General features: G+C 22.6%; 5 protein-coding genes across 5 annotated transcripts; 1 reads left to right on the top strand and 4 right to left on the bottom strand.

Moving 5' to 3' along the window:
* Positions 1 to 263: 263 nt before the first annotated feature.
* On the bottom strand, positions 264 to 3215 carry PCHAS_1421900 (conserved Plasmodium protein, unknown function; the record flags this gene model as incomplete). The annotated part of the gene is made up of 1 exon (XM_016799628.1): positions 264 to 3215. The coding sequence occupies one exon, from the start codon at positions 3213 to 3215 to the stop codon at positions 264 to 266; it is 2952 nt and encodes a 983-aa protein (XP_016654893.1).
* A 725-nt stretch (positions 3216 to 3940) lies between these two features.
* Positions 3941 to 5184, bottom strand: PCHAS_1421800 (GPCR-like receptor SR25, putative; the record flags this gene model as incomplete). Its single annotated transcript, XM_731570.2, has 2 exons — positions 3941 to 4911; positions 5082 to 5184. 2 exons carry the CDS (start codon positions 5182 to 5184, stop codon positions 3941 to 3943), a joined length of 1074 nt encoding a protein of 357 aa, XP_736663.2.
* A 1230-nt stretch (positions 5185 to 6414) lies between these two features.
* PCHAS_1421700 (cGMP-specific 3',5'-cyclic phosphodiesterase gamma, putative) lies at positions 6415 to 9917 on the bottom strand (the record flags this gene model as incomplete). Its single annotated transcript, XM_016799627.1, has 9 exons — positions 6415 to 7230; positions 7431 to 7646; positions 7780 to 8052; positions 8175 to 8312; positions 8432 to 8633; positions 8762 to 8866; positions 9026 to 9207; positions 9369 to 9517; positions 9638 to 9917. The coding sequence occupies 9 exons, from the start codon at positions 9915 to 9917 to the stop codon at positions 6415 to 6417; spliced, it is 2361 nt and encodes a 786-aa protein (XP_016654892.1).
* Positions 9918 to 12813: 2896 nt separating this feature from the next.
* Positions 12814 to 17642, top strand: PCHAS_1421600 (3',5'-cyclic nucleotide phosphodiesterase beta, putative; the record flags this gene model as incomplete). Its single annotated transcript, XM_016799626.1, has 9 exons — positions 12814 to 14525; positions 14706 to 14810; positions 14957 to 15056; positions 15299 to 15409; positions 15657 to 15818; positions 16011 to 16415; positions 16523 to 16786; positions 16881 to 17284; positions 17435 to 17642. 9 exons carry the CDS (start codon positions 12814 to 12816, stop codon positions 17640 to 17642), a joined length of 3471 nt encoding a protein of 1156 aa, XP_016654891.1.
* Positions 17643 to 18376: 734 nt separating this feature from the next.
* On the bottom strand, positions 18377 to 20605 carry PCHAS_1421500 (palmitoyltransferase DHHC8, putative; the record flags this gene model as incomplete). Its single annotated transcript, XM_016799625.1, has 11 exons — positions 18377 to 18416; positions 18537 to 18585; positions 18696 to 18838; positions 18957 to 19030; positions 19144 to 19252; positions 19357 to 19444; positions 19593 to 19646; positions 19742 to 19788; positions 19875 to 19988; positions 20298 to 20418; positions 20554 to 20605. The coding sequence occupies 11 exons, from the start codon at positions 20603 to 20605 to the stop codon at positions 18377 to 18379; spliced, it is 891 nt and encodes a 296-aa protein (XP_016654890.1).
* Between the last annotated feature and the right edge of the window lie 328 nt (positions 20606 to 20933).

Here is a 20933-nt window from a genome sequence, read left to right as displayed (position 1 = left end):
AATAAATAGCATTAAAAAAAAAGGAAAAAAACATACATGTGTATATATGTAATAGTATAGAATAGCACAAAAATAAAATTCAGTCAAATAAAAATTATAAGATGAAAAATAAGATATATACTATGAAATATGAAGTGAAAATTGGATAAGTTTAATTAATATTAAATTGTAGGACAAATATATCCTAAATGAGAACAATATTATATTGCTTCACAAAGTATATTTAAAGTTTTCCTTTTTGATAATGAATGGAAGAATACAAATTAATTATAGATATCACTTAAATAAAAAATAGGATTATTATTTTTTCGTGTTTGAATAAATTGTTCTGATATTGTTATTGCTTCTGCATCTTTTGGTATTTGTATTGCTTTATCATTTCTAAAAAATGAAATAGGTGTTTGAGTTTCCACTGTTTTTTTGTTATATAATTTTTCATAATCTAAAAATATTTTTACTTCCAATAATTTTTTGTTTTTTATTTCTTCTTCACTTTCAATTGTATTTTGATTAGAAAATTTATAGTGTATATCAAAAATATTGTCATCATATATCTCTAAGACCTTTTTACTGTATAGATTTAAGTCATACTCATAATTTTGTATAACATATGATACGCCTTTCGAAAACCCTTCTATAATTTCTAATGTTTTGCTGTATATTTCTTTATTAATTTTTAAGGTTTCTAAAATATTATCATTGCTGCTATTATTATCACTTTTACTTTTTTTGACAAGTTCATCATCTTTATTTTGATTTATGTTCGAAATATTTTTTTCATTTTCTGATATATCTCTTTTTATTTGAAAAGTTTCTTCCATATTTCCGCTGATTAGGATATCATCTAGATTATTGTTTATGCAGTATAAAAATATATCTTTTAAACCTTCTACACAATCATTACTATAATTATTATCTGTGCTTTCATGAGCATTTATATTTTCTTTTCTAAGATTGTCTTGTGATAAATTAATATTATCATCAATGTGAAACACTTCATTAAAGGATTCAAATTGGTTATGTTCTTCTATGTCTTGTATTGTTTCATCGGTATCACCTTTTTTTTTTTGGTGTTCATTGAAATATAAGAAATCTATTTCATAATCCTTAACATTTTTAAATATATCAAAAAATTGTTGCTTATTTGCATTATCTGCTTCTTTTGTGTCAATATTTTCATTTGCTGCTTGTTCTTTATATATGTACGATTTATCATAATAATTATATATAGTGCAATTCCCTTTTTTAAAATTTAAGACAGGGAAATATTTAAAAAAATGTGTTAGCAATATGTGAAATGCGTGTACCGATTTTATAATTTCATAATTTATTTTTATGCAACTTTTGTAATATTTACACAACTCTATGTATTTAAAATATACTAAGGATTGTGCTGAATCATTTATGTAATTACTGTTACATTCTTGATCGCCTAAAATATTATTGCTAATATTTTTTGTATTTTCTGTACTCATGCTTAACTGTGTCTTTTGCTTCATCCTGATATTTTCTCCGTTATTCGTTTTATATAAACTAATAAATAGATGAATCATTTTTTTAATATTACTTTGTATTTTTATAATGTTAGATTTCATGCTTCTCTTTATATTTCTTATATATTTGTAAAATACAAAGACATATATATAGCTATCAAATATTATTTCATTAGTTTCATTTATATTATTTTTCATAGAAAGGAAACTTTCCTTTTTTTGCTCTACACAATTAAATCCGTGGCTGCATTGTTTGTCATTATTATAATCATAAGAAGCACCTAAGTCAATTTCATTCTCTCTTTTGTTATTTATATCGGTAATTAATTTATTATTAATATTTTTAGTGTTAAAATTTGCATCATCGTTATGAGGGCAGTCCAAGTTTCTTATCACATTTTTTTCGGCATTTTCATTCTTAGCCTGTTTTTCCTTTTCTATTTGGTCAATGGTGCTAGAAATATTTTTATTATAGTGGCAACAACTTTCGTTACATTTCTGTTTGTCATCATATTCTATTATAAAATATTCGTAAGGGGCATTATTTTGGTGTCCGGAATTTTTTTCGTCTTTTTTTTTTACTAGCTTGATTTTCCCTTTATGCTTTTTATTTATTTTTTTAAAATAATAATAAAGTGTTACGAGAGTTGTATTATGAATTAAGTTAATATACTTGTATGTATTTACAAAGAATGATATATATGCATATTGAAACATTTGAATATTCATAAATTTGATATATTTAATGAAGCTAATAATTTGTTGTTTTTCAAAATAAGAAGTATTATTAGAATATATTTGCTTAATATTTTTTAGATTATTTAAAAATATAAAAAAATCAATATTCTTATATTTCTTTTTAATATATCTATACATATAAAGGTATATAAAGATACCTAATGATAAATTTATAAAGAATTTTAAATACATTTTTTTTGCCATTTTATCATTTTCACATATATATTTTCTCATTTGTTTTTTATTAACAATTTTACGAAATATTTTTGTTATACATATCATTCTGCTTTTTTTGTTATAAAGACTGTTATTAATTTCACATATATCATATAGAAATGTTTTTCCAAATTTAAAACTTTCACTAGCATTCTTTATTTCATTTTCGTTGTTTTGTCTATCATCATTTTTCTCATTGCATGCTCCCGGTTTAGTAGAATTATTATCATCATTTTTTTGTCGAGTTTTTTTCGTGCTGTCTTTTGTTTTCGTTATGTTTTTGCCACCTACATTCGAGGCACCACAATTATTTTTCTCATATTGTTTTTTTAAGTTTTCAATATAATTTGTTAATACATGATAATCAAAAGTATAATCATTTGAGTCAGTATTATTCCAATTTTCTAGCACCTTTTCATTTTTCTCTTTATATATATATTTATAAAGTTTAGGTTCATCATTTTGGGTATCACAAAGAGATTTGTTCTTTAGGTCATTTATACATTTGAAATAAAAAATAGAGTCAACAATAATGCTATTGAAATATTTTAAAATATAATATTCCGTTATTTTATAAAAATAATGAAATATATTTGTTGAATAAGAAAAATTATTAACATGCTTATAGCTACTATCTATTATTAAAGACGTATATTTATTAATTTTCCTATTTAATTCATTTATAACATATGATTTATGGTTATTTTTCAATTTTACGAATTCAAGGTTATAGATTAAAAATGCTACTTCTGTCTTACTTCTGTCCATTTTGTATTATTATGTAATATGGTAACTTATTTTTCTATACAGAAAAATAAATATGCTCATCTAAACGCATGCCTATAATTGCGTATACTACTTCATACACTTACTTATGCATTTCATTGTGCATAAAAATATTATTATAATATGGCCAATATAAATTATGTCTATATATATTTCTGTTTATAAAACAACAAAATAAAAAAATATTTTTATTTTTCTATGAGTTAATATATATGAAGATACGATAATTTGCTTATTGAGGCTAGTTATTTTAACACTTATCATTATTTTTTTATTTTTATGTGCACATATATATAGTGCAAATGTATTGGGTTTTGATGATAAAGACAATAAAAAAGCTAGTTTTTCTTTTTATTTAAGAAAGGAAGAGAAATAATAATTATAATTTTCCTATCCCCATTCTTTCAACGCAAGTGTTTATATACATTCATATTTTTACTCTCTTTTTGTTTATTCCCTTTTTATATTATTTATTTTGTCATTTAGGGAATTCTATAATATAGTTGATGCGCTGGATTTATCATTTATTTCATAATTTATGCAAATAATATTATTTTTATGTTTTTTTGTCTCAGTTTTTTACATTAAAAAGGTTTTCTCTTTTTATCACAATTTCACACAAAAAAGAAAAAATAATAATTATTACAGAATTAATAAAATAAGTAAATATAAAGAAGAAAATAAAATTAAAAAAATATAAATAAATATTACGCCTTAATAAATAATTGTTTCCTTTTTATGTATGTTAACGAAAGGAAAAAAAGCCATAACATAATTTGAAAATTTACAAACGTATCTTTTATAGAGTATGCATAAACAGAAAAATAGAATATAACAGACGAAACGAAAATAACAAATAAATAAATAATGGACCATACATAATTATATGGTAATTTCGGCATACTGTAATAGGATGGCTTATTTATTTCTAAGACATATGCGATTTCGAAAATGGTATACAATATTAAACAAAGAAAGATAAGTGAGCATACAATTTGATTCAAATTATATACTCCATTTTGATATAATAATACATTCTTGTATATTGTATAAGTTATTAGTAATAACTGGAAAGCATAGTTTAGGAAAAACAATGTTCTTTTTCTTTTTGTACTGAATTCGATATTAAAATTTACATAATTAATAGCATAAAAAGAGTCTGTATACTTGCTCATAAATACGCTAAAGTTGATAAATACCCAATACAAACTTGTAAAAGTATTTTCTGATATTATATAATTATTTAATTTCTCGAGTTTACATGTTCTTATTGTATATATGTTAATTAAATTGTTATTAAATAATCTGATACCATGTAAAAAGCTCAAGAAACATAAGAAGTATATAGAATAATAGCACAATATCCACATACTATAGTAGCAAATTCTTGAATTTGTAATACTATATAGAGTTTTTATCTTTAATTTGTTGTATCTTTTTTCTTTTTCAAGTTCATCCCCACTGTCATCTCTTTCATTATTACCAAACTCGTTAATATCAACATTTATTAAATCATCATTTATATCACTAATTTCGGTCTTCTTATTATTCAGCGTGTCTATATTTTCTTTGTAATTTACATTTAGCATTAAGATGAAGATGTTCAAAAGGGTTAAAACGTATAGCAGTTCCCATTTTACATCACCGTCTCCTGAGCAACTTGTGTAAAATTTGATCCCTTCAAAAAGAAATAAAAAATTCATATATATATAATTGTAAGAGAAATTGGTACATATGATATAAATGAGATACAATCGTTTTTTTAAGTTCACAGGTTGTAATACATGCATATATAATCACATATTATTTATACGTATAAGTAAGGTTATATTTTTTTATGCAACTTACAATCTTTCTGGTTAAATGTGGTAAAAACGGTATGAATCCCGGTTAATATTACAAAAAAAAAAATCGACAACGTAGTAATCTTTAATTTATGCCTCTTAGCCATATGAAAACTATTTTTTATAACCAGAAAAGAATATACCAAATTTTTATGAAAACCACTATGCTGTGATTTTAAATGGAAGTAAAACTAACTACTTCACTTCAAATTATCATTTAAAAAATCCCAAAACTTTTTATAATGATATTAATTATATTATAAGAAATTACTTTATGGTAAATATAATAAATTATGTTTATTATACACAAAAAAAAGGAAAAAATATGTTATAACATACAAAATTATTTTAAAATATATTTGAAAGAAAATTTATTCTATGCATCATTTTTATCTAATGTTAAAAAATAATAAAAAAACTTTTAGCGAAATTATTTAAGAATATATACTAAAGAATAGAAATGATATACTGTTAATTCGTATAATATATTTTTTTTATTATTTACAATTATTTATCGGAACTTATATAATTATTATGGAAATATTTATTAATTTTTACGTGAATATATATGGGATTATTATATACTTATAATTAGTATATAAACGAAAAACTATTAAGGTATATACGATTTTTATTTTTATTCCATAAGTGGCGCATTTATATTACTATTAAGAATTAATTTAACTTGTTTTTATGGAAATTTAAAACCTTATTTTTTTTATATATAAATATATTTTTTCCCCTATAGTTTTATAAAATGAGGGATATATATAAATTATTAAATTTGTCATTTATTATTATTATTATATGCATGTGTATACTGATATATATTTTGTGTACAATACATACATAATATATGTTGATATTTGAAAATATAATAATATTTAATAGATCAAGTTATGTTTTATTTTATTAGGCATTTTCGGAAAATATAATTTATAGTAAAAAGAATTTACTTTAAACCTTATTACATATGTGGAAAGAAACATAATAAATATTATGCTATGAGAATAAATTAATATATTATAAATAAAAAACATTGAATAATAAGGTTGTTATTGAGAATAGAAAATGGTAAAGCTATACTATAAAATGTATTATGAATACTTTTTAAATATAAAAATGTTAATATTTGTTTCCATTTTGTTTATAATTGTATTATGAGATGTTATATATAGCGAGCATTATATGGGATAATACTGGGTAGATAAAATTATTACATAGAATGCTCAAAAGAAAGCATCCTGAATATAAAATATATAGGACCATGCTATTGATGACTTATTCATATAATACTATATGCTTATTCTTATATGTAGATTTTCTTTTTTTGTTTTTTATAATTTATATATACTAAAATTCGGCATATAAGCATTTTTCCATGAATTGGGGACATCAGCTAATAGTTCATTTAAATATTTAGCTTTTTTTGTTTCATCTTTTTCAATTTTTGCCCATTTGGAATAGTTTCGTTTAACTTGATTCAGCATTAATTGGGTAATGGTGCTAGTGTCAAGAGTTTTGAGAGAATTTATTAAGGGTACGACAAGTTCTCTTAAAAAGGTTCTTTGAATTTGTATAAAATTATTATGAACTTTTCGATCAAATAATGGGTTAAGTTCAAAACCTCTTTCTAATAAGTCATCTCCTTCTAAATAAAATTCATTTACTAATCTTTTGACCCATAAATAATGCTCACTCCAATCAACACAATTATGAGACAAATCAGCAGCTTTTATTATCATTTTTAAACAAAGCACAATATTTTTTTCAATATAAGATTTTATTTTAATTGACTTAATTCTAAACTGTGCTAATATTTTAATATGTTTACTCATATCAGTTGCTAAAATTACTTCTATTATTTGTTGTCTCAGGTTTGCTAGTATTTTTAAATCTTCATTTTTGAAAATATTATGCTCTTCTTTACTTAATATGCTAAATAGATATGAACAATGATAATTCTCTAATATTGATTTATCATTATAAATTATGCTTAAAAAGTTTGAGCAATTCTTGAGGAACATGTTTGTTCTTCCAAAGTGTCCTATATCATGCCCTAAAGCAGATATTAAGAAAGCGGCCATTTCGTTATCTTTTAATATATTTACAGTATCTAAACTCGTGATTAATATGCTACAATGTTTCGTTACCTATAGTGCATAATGGGGCGGGGGAAATTATAAAAATATTAGGAAATAAAAAAATATAATAAAGGAGAAAGGTGTCTAAAGTTATACTAACACAAAGAAAAGCTTAAACAATACAATTAGACAAGTCGACATTTTTTATTTATGCATAGAAAATATGTATATATAATTGGATATATATGCTTATACAATTTTCATATAACCATAGCTGCATGGATAGAATTGTGGTATGGAACGTCGTTATATCCTTTTTTCATTTCATAAAGCATGGAATACAAAATTTTAATAGGTATATTTTGATTAGAAGTATAATATTTATTCAATAAAATATATCCAATTTTAATAAATGCATCACAGTTTGGTGTTTTTCGATCCAAAAATTTGGTGTTCCATGTGTCGATGTCTATAATTTCTTTATCCTTAAAAGAAGAGAAAAAAATTTTTAACGCGGAATTTTATTTTTGTGTATTTATAAAATATTTATATATATGCTATAGTTTATATTGTATATAATTACAAATTATTCACTTTTAACTATAAATATGTTTGTACCATGTTCATGTTAAAATCATATTTCAAAATTTTGTTTTCTTTTTCTTCATAGCTGCTTGCGTATGCCAAATCTGATTTTCTCTTAGGTTTAACATCTGAGATCGATTCGAATATCGATTCAATTTGTGATCCTTCCTTTGATTCATCAGGACACTCGTCCGCACAATATGATTCTGATTCTGTCTCCCGATCTTCCTTAGATTCGATTTTATCATTTATTATTTCTTTGTGCTTTTTTAAATCCATAATATAACCATATATATGGTTATAACTCTGATAAAAGAAAGGAAAAAGAACCACAATATTTTCAAAGTGAATATAAAGGTAATGAGAAATTCGCCTTTTTCTCTATATATGAAATTAATATAAAGGGTGTCTAATTGATTTTTCTTAACCTTTTTATTTATAGTTTTTAAATCAGGAGAAAATAAATTATCCTCTTTTAAAATATTTAAAACTTTTTCTAAATTGTTCACAATGCTCCAATTTGACTCCTTTGGTTTTTTGTTCTCATTGTAATAATTTCCTATGGACTATAAAAATTAAATTATGCACATGAAGAATATTTTTCTTTTTTATTATAATTATTAAATATTTTTATATATGCACAAAATGTAAGAAAAACAATGCTGACAAATCAGAAAAATCTTACATCGTTAATTAAGTTATAAATTTCTTCAATATTTGTAGTTGATAGTTTTTGTTTCTCTTCCCTTAGGGTTTTTTTTAGTTGGATAATTTGTTTTGTCTGTTTGTTCCAACTATGAAATGATAAACGCCTTTGTATCTCAATAATATATCTTATAATAAAAATGAAAAGACTTCCTGCAAGAGCTGATATTATCATAAAGATACTAATAAAAAAAATATATATAATAGGTTGAATGCTTTTTATGTTATTAATGTTGTATTTTTATGTGTTTAATGTATATATATGTGTATATCCTTGTTACTCCTTTAGTTTTATACATATTTTAAATACTTGTCTGTTAGGATATAACTTTTTAGTGTAATCAGATAGTAAACGGAGTAAATTGCCACCTTCATTATAAAGAATAGAATATCAAAAGCGCAGGAATAGCATATTCTAAAAATGTGCATACATGTATAAGGTAGTAGTATAAATTTGTGTGTATACATAGTTTTCTCTTGAAGAAATAAAATATTATTTTATTCCTCTTTTTGGGAAAAATATAAAAATTTTTGATTTCATTTCTATCTTCTTTCTTTTTCTGTTTTTTATTACCTGCACGGTATTATTGTTATTAGATAGAAAATTGGAAGGTATGCGAAAAAATACAAAACAATATTAATTTTATTATTTGCATATGTTGCATATAAAAAGTTATTTACATTTACAACAACTGGTAATAGATCCTTAAGATCATTAAATAATATAAAAAGCCATGAGCACCATATGGTAAATATCTGCAAAGGAATTCAAACCCCACAATAAAAAAAAGTATATATATGTAATCAAAGCTAATATTGTTGAAAGAAATAACAAAAGGATTAATACCAATGTTTGGTTTGAGCATTTATGCCTTTATTTATTTCGTTATTATATTATATATATTATTGATTTTTACCATCATAATATAGAATATGAAAATTCCTCCTTTGATACTCTTAAACATTTCAATATAATGTGTAGCATGTAGTATTAGAATTAGTATTATATTAATTGCGGTAAATGTATGTAAAAATATATATGCCATTTTTAGCACTGAAAACAAGTCTGAAAAGAAAAAGAAAATAAATATATGCGCAAATTATATGTATATATAATACTAATATCATTTTATTATGTGTAAACATGTTCGGTTTTTTCTTTAAATATTATGCAACTGTTTCGTACTGTTCATATTTCCAACAATTAGACAAATCGAATACATCAATAATAGAGATATTAAATGAGAAACAAGAATAACATATTTTTTACTATACATATTATCGCATAGTTTTATTATATATAGATCTTCCTCGTCTTTTTCCTTAAACTTCAAAGGCCAAAAATTTATGATTCTTTCGTTTTCATTGCTAGGGACTGAAAAAAGAGAAAAAGCCTTTTTAATGGCATCATTATTGCCATGTTTGCCCTTTTTATTAAATAATTTATTTTTGAACAAATGTTTCATTAATTTTATTTAAAAATGAGAAAATTAAAATAAAAGTAAATATAATAGATATCGTTTGGCATGAATAAATTTAATCGTAAATATCAATGTATAGACGATATAATAGTAAAACCAAATGTTGAGAATTAAAAAAAATATATACACATAAATTAATATGATAGAACAGAAAAGCACATAAAAAAAAGGACAAACAAATAAATAAAAATAAATAATAATATATGGTTATGCTTTAATGGATAGAATAAAAAAAGTATAATAAAATATTTACGTAATTTTTATAAATGCTAGAATTTATCAGCGATATAATTATTTTCGTATATGCAACTTGGTTGCTATTTTTAATAATGTGCAGAAATAATTTGTCCTATGAATTTAGAATGTAAACAAATAAGCGAAAATATAAAAAAGTCAATGGAACGAAATGTTGCATATATAATGCGAAGTAAGATCATACGAGACACGTTTTTATGCTTGGACACTTATGGTTGTTTTTTCTCACATATATAGGAAAACAAGCCTTACTTTATAATTATTTTTCAATACAAAGCATGCACGAAATTCCATGATATATAGCTTGATTTTTTAACGAAAAAAATAATAATACAATAACCTCTTTTTAAATTTAATTTAAATATTAATAAATGGTTGTAAATGTTTTTTTATTTTGTGGGAACATTTATTAAATTATAATTTAGGAATTATTATATATCATTAAAAGTGAATATTTTCTTATGGTTTATAAATATTTTGTTCACACGCTTATTTTAGACATTCCCATTTTATATTTTTTATATAGGTTTCAAAACTTATTTTTATATCTTATTTATAATAACACGAAATATATATATTAAAATATTTCTCTACACACATTTTATGAGCTCAATAAGTAAGATTTGTTTAATCCACTATATATACTATCACACATTATTCCTTATAACTTTAAATGTGATATTCTCTCCTTTTAATACAATCTTATAACCACAAATTGTAAATGAGGAAACAAAAAATTTTTTTAGCAGTTATAAATGGGTGGTAAAATATTACAATTAGAACAGTTCATATCGTATTTAAAGATTTAAGTTCTAATTAAAATGAGGGAAATTAAAATTATGTATTTTAGTATTTCCATTTACGATGGATACGCATATTAATGAATGTGTCTTTAATTATTGTTTGATAAAATAACGGAATAAGTATATAACTTTTTAATATTAATAATTAACAACTTATACCCTAATTATATAAAAATGAATAGTTAATAAATATAACCTATTACATTAATTTTAGAAGAAGAATGTGAAAAATATAATGACCAAAATCATCACTAATATTATTAAATAAATAACATTTCTTTATTTTTTATTCTACTAAAAAACAAAAAATAAAGACTAATATTAATTAAAAAAAAATTAAAACATATGAGACTTTGCATAATCAGTTATTATTATAACGTAATTTTATTTTATTTATTTTATAGCTTTTGTCATAATACTATATGAATTATAGTAAAGATATGTAAAACGGTCTCACTTTTCCTTAGTAGCATTCTTTTGTCATTTTTACATACTCCGGAGTATTTCCTGATGAAACCCTCGCTTTAAATATTCAATAGCCTATTATATATAAACTTTGCAACCACTACATAATTAATTTTTATATTTAACTATATTTCCTCGTAAAACGTTGTAAATAACCAAAAATACGAAATAAATATGAGGGGAAATATTAATACATCCATACATTACACACGCACGTGCAAATAGAAAGTTAAGAAATCACAAAGTTTTATGATGACATAGTTTTTTAGGACGCCCCAAAGTTATGTATTCCACATTAGTATTGTATAAACATATACATATATTCTATTTTTCTTCAAATGTATTTTTAATATTTTTAAACAAATTTGTTGACATTATGTTTTAAAATAAATAGAAATTAATTCCATTGAACAAATAATATATCATTTAATAGGATCTAAAAAAATGTAAATTATATGTGGTTATTATTTAAAATTTTGTTTGTATTATTATTTTATTATTTTAGTTTTTTACACAATTTATTATTTATTTTTTTTTTGTGGGAAATTTTATTTATGCACTTTATATACACACTATTTTCAAAATATGAATTCGCTCCCCCTTAATTATATATCATATATTTTCTTTTTCTTTTTCTTTTTCTTTTTCTTTTTCTTTTTCTTTTTGTTATTATTTATTGCTAATGTTTGGTTTTTATTATTTTAATTTTTATTATATTATTATTTCGTCGATTTCCGTTCCCATTTAAAGTGTTATTGTTATTTTAAATAGTAATACCTTTTAAATGCTTTAAATGGATGCAGATTTTTGTTTTCAGCTCATATTATTATTATATTATTTTTAGCATTTAAATTTTTATTATATGATGCTTATTTGTTTTTTGTTTATATTTAAATTGTCAGCATGCTATTTTAAATAGTTAATATCTTTTGGATGGTTATATAATAGTTACACGATTTTTTGTGGGGGATAAGAATTTATGAAATAAATTCATTGTATATAACCATAATAATAAAGACAGAAGTACAATTGAAACATTTGAATAAATAAAGACAATATAAACATTCGAATATTATGTATATGGTTCCATTTTCAATGCACAGTATCCACTGTTACAAATCATTAGATTTCTAATTTGTCAATTAATTTTTATAAAAAAATTAGTAATAATAGTATTATAATAGAAAAATAATTATAACAATAAAATAGTATAAATAAATAATTATAATGAAATATTTGGTAATATAAAACAGAAGATAGTAAATACTAGTAAGTTTGAAGGGCATTTTGCATAATTTTCTACGTATTTATACAAAAAAAAAAAAAAAAAAAAAAATTATGCTGTGATTTTAAATGAAATGGAAAATACTGATAAAGTCAAATTAAATAACAAAAAAAATACTATAAATAATGACAAATATGAGCAAGATGAAAACAAACATCCCCTAACCAATAAAAATACAGTAATATTAAGTCAAAAAAGTTTTATAGAAAATATGTTAAATAATAATAACGAAAAAGAAATAAAAACTACTGAAAATTCAAATGATAATGAGAAAAATATTACACGTAGGCCAAGTGATTTAAATACGTTTGAAGATATTAATAATGGGATAATAAAAAGAAATAGTAATTTAAAAAAACCAACCAATACAAATAATAAAAAACCTAAAAAAATCACATTAAATAATGATGTAATTGATTTAAAAGAATATACCACAATTCAAAAAAATGATAGTGATATATCTCAGGGTGATAAACCAATTGATACGCATCATAATAACGAAATTAGTAATAATAATGAAAATGATAAAAATTTGAGGAATAATTCTGGTGATTGGACCAGTGATGGTTCATATAGTGATAGTAGTGACTCTAGTTATTCTAGTGAAAATGATGATAAACTATATAATGAAGAAGATAATAGCAAAATGTCTGAATACAATAGTGAACATATAATAAAAGAGTTGGTAAAAGATGATAATGAGCTTAGAGATATTTTAATTGATATAAAAAATAGAAGTGATGATAATAATATTACACATGAAATGATTATAGATAATTTAGATAAGAAAAAGGGAAATAACATTTTTCTTTACAAACCTCACAATTCTTTAACTCTAGTAGATAATTTAAAAGATCAAAATGGTGATTATGAACAAATTGACGATAGTGGAGGAGATATACATAGATTACGCAGATTAAAAAAGGGTAGTACTTATGAAAATAATAATAGATTTTTCAATATGCTTCGAAATAATATGGATATGAATAAAAATGGTGATGAAAATGTAAACACAAATGATAAAGACAATAAAAATAGAAATCGAAGTAATTCTAACTTTAACAGCTTACCAAGCCAATTTTATGGAAATATTAAAGAATCAAATGATAGTATAAAAAAATATAATGAAACAAAAACAGAAAAAAACAAAGGATCCATAAATATATTGGAAAACGTTTTTTATAAAATATGGAAAAGAAGCGTAATAATAAATAATGATACTGGTGCTTCGAATAGTAAATATGAAGCCAATACATTTAAAAGTAATATTACTAGTCATTATTTAAAATGTAATAGTGAAAATGAGTTAATATCTCAATTACCGTTAAAATTTAAAGATGATACTATAGAATCATTATATGTGTTGAACTTGAATAATTGGATTTCTTTAAAAATGATAATTATAGGAATAATTATGTTAATTTTGGGAATGTATATATGGACAATATGCATATGGTCTTTTAGATTGGATATATGGAACCATGACAACCATATTATTTTACTATTTAATATTCTAATGAGTTTAAACTCTATTATATTTATATTTTTTATAATTGTTGGATTTACTCAATTAAGTAAATATGCAGAGTTTATTTCGTATGCACTATTTACTGTAATGGTCAGTATATGGGGAATATGGAATATAGCTACTAGCTTATCATTAAATAATAATTTTGCAATAAAAGAAGCCTCGCATATATTTTCATCCGTCGAAACCGTATATTCTTTGACGTATATTTATGGTTTCCTTCCGCTTGTAATTATGGACGTCTTTTTTACATCCAGGTTTGTAGGAGAAAAAATACGACACAATAAAAATATATAAATAAAATAATAATACAAATGATGAGCACTGAAAAGGTGCTATTATAGCGATTATGAATAATTATATCCCAACAATTTAACACTATTTCATTTGTTCATTTATATTATTTTATTATTTATTTTTTCTATTTTTTACCGCAGAACAAAGTATAATTGGTTTATACATGTATTATTTCTAGTATTAAATTCGATTAGCATAATAACCCTTAGATCAAGGAGCCCCAATTTGATGCCTTTTGCATATGTGTAATTAAAAAATTGAAAATTAAAAAATAATAAATCGTGAAAATACGAAGTGATAATAAACGCCATAATAATTATGAGCTTTTACCAAGAAGAAAAGACAATTAATATAGTTGCAATTGATTTAATTTTTTCTTTCAAATTTTTAGGATGTTTCGTATTGCCGTTTATGCACTTCTTTGCCTATTTCTATATGTGGGATGTTACGCATCGGAGTTCCAAATGCGATATTTTTTTTACAATATATTGGTAATAATAAATATAATTACTTATTAAGAAATGAATATGTTTTTAATGAATATATTACGTATAATGATGCTTAAAAATACGATGTAAAGTAGTATGTAATATTCCATTGTATATGTAAATTGGTGTATAATGCATGATTATTCTACAAAACATATAGAATCAAATAGCCATGGAATAAGAAATATATATATTAAGGTTATTTGAATTACATTTTTTGTTTTATTCATATTATTTATTAACAGGTAACTGGATGCAAATTAGACAAAGCAGGATTGGGAATAAATAAAAATAACAAAAATAATAATAAACAATTTTCAAGTGCAATAGAAGATTTAATTCTTATGATAAAAGAGGTAAACATATTTTTATTTTATCTATTTTACTCTTTATATTAAAATATCTTAAAACAGGGTCTCTTTTACTTTATAATAGTCGTATATAGTGTTATTACGAAAGTGCTGTATTATATATATTTGCATGATGATGTGTAATGAATTTTAATTAATATTTTTCAAGCACAAATGGGTAAAAAAAATAAATGACACAACCATTTTCATTTCTTAAATTATCATTAATTTTTTATTTTCATATTTTTTGTAGTGTACTAAAGTTATGATGGATCTGGAAAGTGAACCTGATGTAAATTTTAATGTTCATAGAAAAACATCCTATTGTGTTGACATTTTAGAACGTTGTCTGTCAACGCTTACAAAAACCGATAACCTATATAATGTAGGCTATGAATTTTTCGATAAACTTGAGGTAATGAATTAAGAATAACATTAAGATGTATAAATATGTAACAAAAATAATAGTTGTAAAAGTAGTAGTAATCTTGTAAACTCGTTAGAAAGGGAATTAATTACATTTGTTTATCATTAGATTGATTTATGTTTTATTATTCTATTTATACATATATATATTTATAAATTTATTTCGATTTTAATTTTTTAGAGCAAGAAATTTGTAGACGCATATGTAAGTAAAGAAGGAAGCAATTTTAATAATGAACAATTCAGTTCAGATTATAAAATAAAAACGTCCTTATCTCATAAACATTTGATATGTATAGATAAAGTTGATATGGATAAAAATCATATTAAAAAATTTTTAAAAAATATAAATATACCTCATGTTACTAACATGATTAAACTACTCGATAAAAATATATTGTCTGAATGGGATTTCAATTGCTTAAAATATTTTAAAAAGGAAAAATATCCCTTTTTTGATGTCAATTTATCAGTAATGTGCACAATTAATCATAACATACCAATGGATTTAATTATAAATTTTTTAGCATTTGTTGAAAGACAATATAATAATGTTCCGTATCACAACACTATGCATGCTACCATGGTAAGAAAGAGAATTATAAAGGGAATTATTTTAAACATTATTAACCAAAAAAATGTATTAATATATTGCACAAAATACAATACATATATGTATTTTAACTATTTTAGGTAACACACAAATTTTTTTGCTTAACTAAGAAACTAGGGATATTTGAGCACATCGATTACAAAATGAAGCTCGTTATGTTTATAGCAGGGATATGCCATGATATAGGTCATCCGGGTTACAATAATATGTTTTTTGTTAACAGTTTTCATCCATTAAGTATAATTTATAATGATAATAGTGTACTTGAAAATTATCATGCATCTATAGCTTTTAAAATTTTACAACTAAGCCAGTGTAATATTTTAAAATCATTCTCCGAAAAGGTAATATGTGATAAAAATTGTTTTAAATTGTAGAAATAGTATGCCCTTATAATAAATAAATATAAATATATATTTTTAATTGCTTCATTTTCAGGAATTTCGACAAATACGCTCATTCATTATCGAACTAATTCTGAGCACAGATATGAAGCATCATTATGAAATAATTTCAAAGTTTAGGATAAGACGAGAAAACGAAAAATTTGATTATATAAAGGACGATGATGATTTATTAGCATTAATGAAAATGATTATTAAAAGTGCAGACATATCTCATGGGGCTGTTAAATGGAGAGAACATTATAGATGGTGCCAAAGAGTATTATGTGAATTTTATATTCAAGGGGATGAAGAATTAAAGAATAAAATGCCTATTTCTCCATTGTGCGATAGAAAAAAGCATAATGAAGTAGGACAATCACAAATTGCCTTTTTAAAATTTGTTGTTACGCCTCTATTTGAAGAATTAGCTTATATAGATAATTCCCAATTTATCAGGTACAGAAAATTAACTTAAAAAAATATAAAATAATAGAAATAATTATTTATATGAATATTATAAATATTTCTAACTATGTATGTGTTGATACATACGTGAAAAGATAATACAAATATATAAAATGCATATGCCATGTTTTATCTTCGTAGGAGCTTCTGTCTAAAAAGGTTAAGTAAGAACCGCAACAAGTGGAGCAAACTTATAAATGAAGAAAAGGAAATCAAGGTTTTTGATCCATCAAAAAAACGAAAAAGAGGAAAGGAAGAATTAAAAAAAGTGGATAAACCCAAAAGCGGTCGTCGAAAAAAAAGTTATATTGATTTAACATTATTTTTTATAAAAAATATTTCTGATTGACATTTATGACAGTATTTCGCAAAAAAAATTATACATGTATTTCTAAGATGAATACAAATAATAAAAACCGAAAAGGAAAACTCTTCTATATTATAGATAAATAAGTATTCCCCCCAAATGGTGGCAAAATAAGAGACTTTCATTCACCTTTTTAATAGTTTTATAAATATATATGCATGTGCATTAATTCCAGTTTTATACAATCTATAATTATTTATTAATTACATATTTTAAAATGTCTATTTTATTAACTTTTAAAATTTTTCTTTTGATGTCATTTTTAAGATCCATCACCATATTTAAATGGTATATACTACCATTTGTGGTGTTTCATGTATATTTATGTTTATGCTTTATTATTAATATTTGTCATATTCTTATTTATTTGTCTTTAAGTATTTTTGAATTAACCATGTTATTATTATTAACCTTGCATGTGTGATTATTATTCTCCATTTTATTATTTATATTATTTTTAATATTGTGCTTTGCTTTTTTTTATATTAAGTATAACTTAAATATTTATAAGTTTTTTAAATTTATATACAAAATATTATTAAAACAAGATGATGCAACATTATGAAAAGTATATTCGCATTATGACATTCCACAAATGAAATTATTATAATGATATACAAATAAAAACAAAAAGAATGAAACAACCACAATATATATAAAAAGGTACTAAAAAAATATTTTTTAAGAACGAACTAAAAAAAGCTGGGTACTTTCATTTAAAATGTTACTTTAACACATTCTGTCCATTGTATTTGCCTATAATAAAAAAAGTAATTTTTTTGAAATTAATAAATTATAAGTATATAATTGTTGTCATTTTATGCGAATTTCAATAAAAAATGAAATAAAATTATATTTTTCATAATATTTGCTTACTTATTGATAGTGGGTGTGAAAAAGAATTTTCTTAAATTTGTAAATTTTCCTGAGTTAAAAATAAAATTGTATACATAATGGTTGTAAGAAAACAAAGGTATAAAAAAATAATAAGAAGCAATTAGAGTTATTATGTGTATATTATTGTATATATATTACCTTCATCAAAGGGGCTACCTTCTGCATACGACCCCTGGATGTCTTCATATGTCGTTTTGTTTAAAAGTATAATTTTAAAATGGTAAATAAACAAATTGGTTAATAAAAGAGACGATGCAAGCGTATAAATTATATACAACGCGCTGAAAAAATTTAAAATAATTTAACAATATCAAAATATGCTATAGTTATTATGATGGTATTTTGCGTATTTATAAATGGAAACATATTATACTTTTATATTATTTTTATTTTTTTTACATGTGTGGGAATTCAAATATTATATTATAAATTGCTTCTATTTTTACTCCTTCATATTCTTTAATACATAAGTTCTGTATAAAAAACGACAGATAAAATATATCGAATAATTATTACATTTATAAGTGTAATTAAAAGTATAGAAATCGGGTAATTATGTAAAATTTTGATTTAAATGTGTTGTTACCACAAAAATTCCGATAAACGTAAAACATATTATTGTTGAAAGTATCGATAAGTTGAATATAAAGAAAAAAAAATTTCGATAATTTCTTATTCCTATACAATTTCCTAACCTGAAAATTAAAAAGAATGAAAAAATATTATGTATATAAGGGAAACAACTATAAAAGAGTGCAAAATAAATTAATATGATAAAATATTTATTATTATTTATTACCAGACACAGTGATGATCAAACTTCGTAACACAATTGTTACACGTATAGCAATGTTTGCTTCGTGGCTCCTTGAAATGGTTACAGTGAACTATAAGACATAACGAAATATATATTACAATGGTTGGGTTATTCATTTATTATAATATTTTGTTTTATTACTAAATATGTAATAAGCATATGGCAAATATATAGTATGCTTTAAAAATAAATAGTAAATTAAAGGAAAAGTTGCTTACCACACCAATATTGCTTTATGACAGTGCCATTTATTTTTGCAGTAGTGAAAGCCGCTATTTAACAAAATATGAAAAATTCAAAAAATTGTGAATAAAAAAATTATGATTATTAATGTTTAATATGTTCCTTTTTTATATTTATTTCATACTTCTTCCTTTTGGCAAAGCCAAGTCAACATAGTTTTTCTTTGGAATTCTATAAATGAATATTATATTACACAGTGATTAGTATTTTATTTTATTATATTATGTTATTATTAGTAAACCTATTTTTATTCTTACATCCCAGGGTCGCAAAATGCGGTTATTGTTAAAAAAAATAAAACGAGAATAAAAAAGACTGTTAATGCGGATATGATACAACTCAATATTGCGAAGCTTTCTATATACGGGCATCTATAATTTCGTAAAAATAAAAATATATATATTTATGATTTCATAGCTATATATACTTATTTTTATTAATAAATGAAATATTTTTTATAATTATTTATATGCTGAAATGCCATAAACATAGATTTGTAAAATAGAGGTATAGTTCTGTGAATAATTATCCAATACCATCCGCTTTTATTGTCTCATTTCAAAATTGGAAGTTTTAAATATCTATTTTTGTTTTTTGTTCATTCATGATTTGATATGTATATGGCTTTAAATATTACTTGTTAATTATTTATTTTTTTAGATTTATATTTTGGTACTTACATAATTACATAGATAGGTAAAACGGAAATTATTATGATTAAATATGTGAATATTAGATGAAATATATTTGGCCCTGTTATTACTTTTCCTTGACACAAAAAAATGTTGTTACTTTCGTAAACTATATAAAAAAAAAATGAGTTTATGCAAATTTATGATTTAATATATAATAGGAATATAGCATAAGCATATTTTCTCGAATAGATGCATGAATATGGATTTTTATTTATTATTTTTGACTATAAAATTAAATTACCTCTGTATAATGGCAAAAGTAAAGGGGCCTTGGCCTCTTTTGTTATAAACATTTATGAAAAAATCTATTTGAATAATAGTAATTACAATAATAATAAGCTTCCTTTTGGATAAATGGTATAAGTTTTTTCTTCATCTATGCAACAACGCCTATAATATTTATTATTTTTTGTTGGGAGGTAAATAAATGAATAGAGATTGCAAAGTATATTAATTTGTAAAAAAAAAAAATGAATATTTCTACAAATATGTGAAAAAATATGTATTATATAATTCTTGAATAAATGTTTACCACTATCCTAAAAAATAAAAATTAACGTGCATATGTAATGGAACTTATATAAACACAAATATATATGGTGAAAAGTGGAAGATTGTCGG

The sequence above is a fragment of the Plasmodium chabaudi genome (genome assembly GCF_900002335.3).
Source record: "Plasmodium chabaudi chabaudi strain AS genome assembly, chromosome: 14".
NCBI classification, from domain to species: domain Eukaryota; phylum Apicomplexa; class Aconoidasida; order Haemosporida; family Plasmodiidae; genus Plasmodium; species Plasmodium chabaudi.
This window is presented reverse-complemented; position numbering and strand designations above follow the sequence as displayed.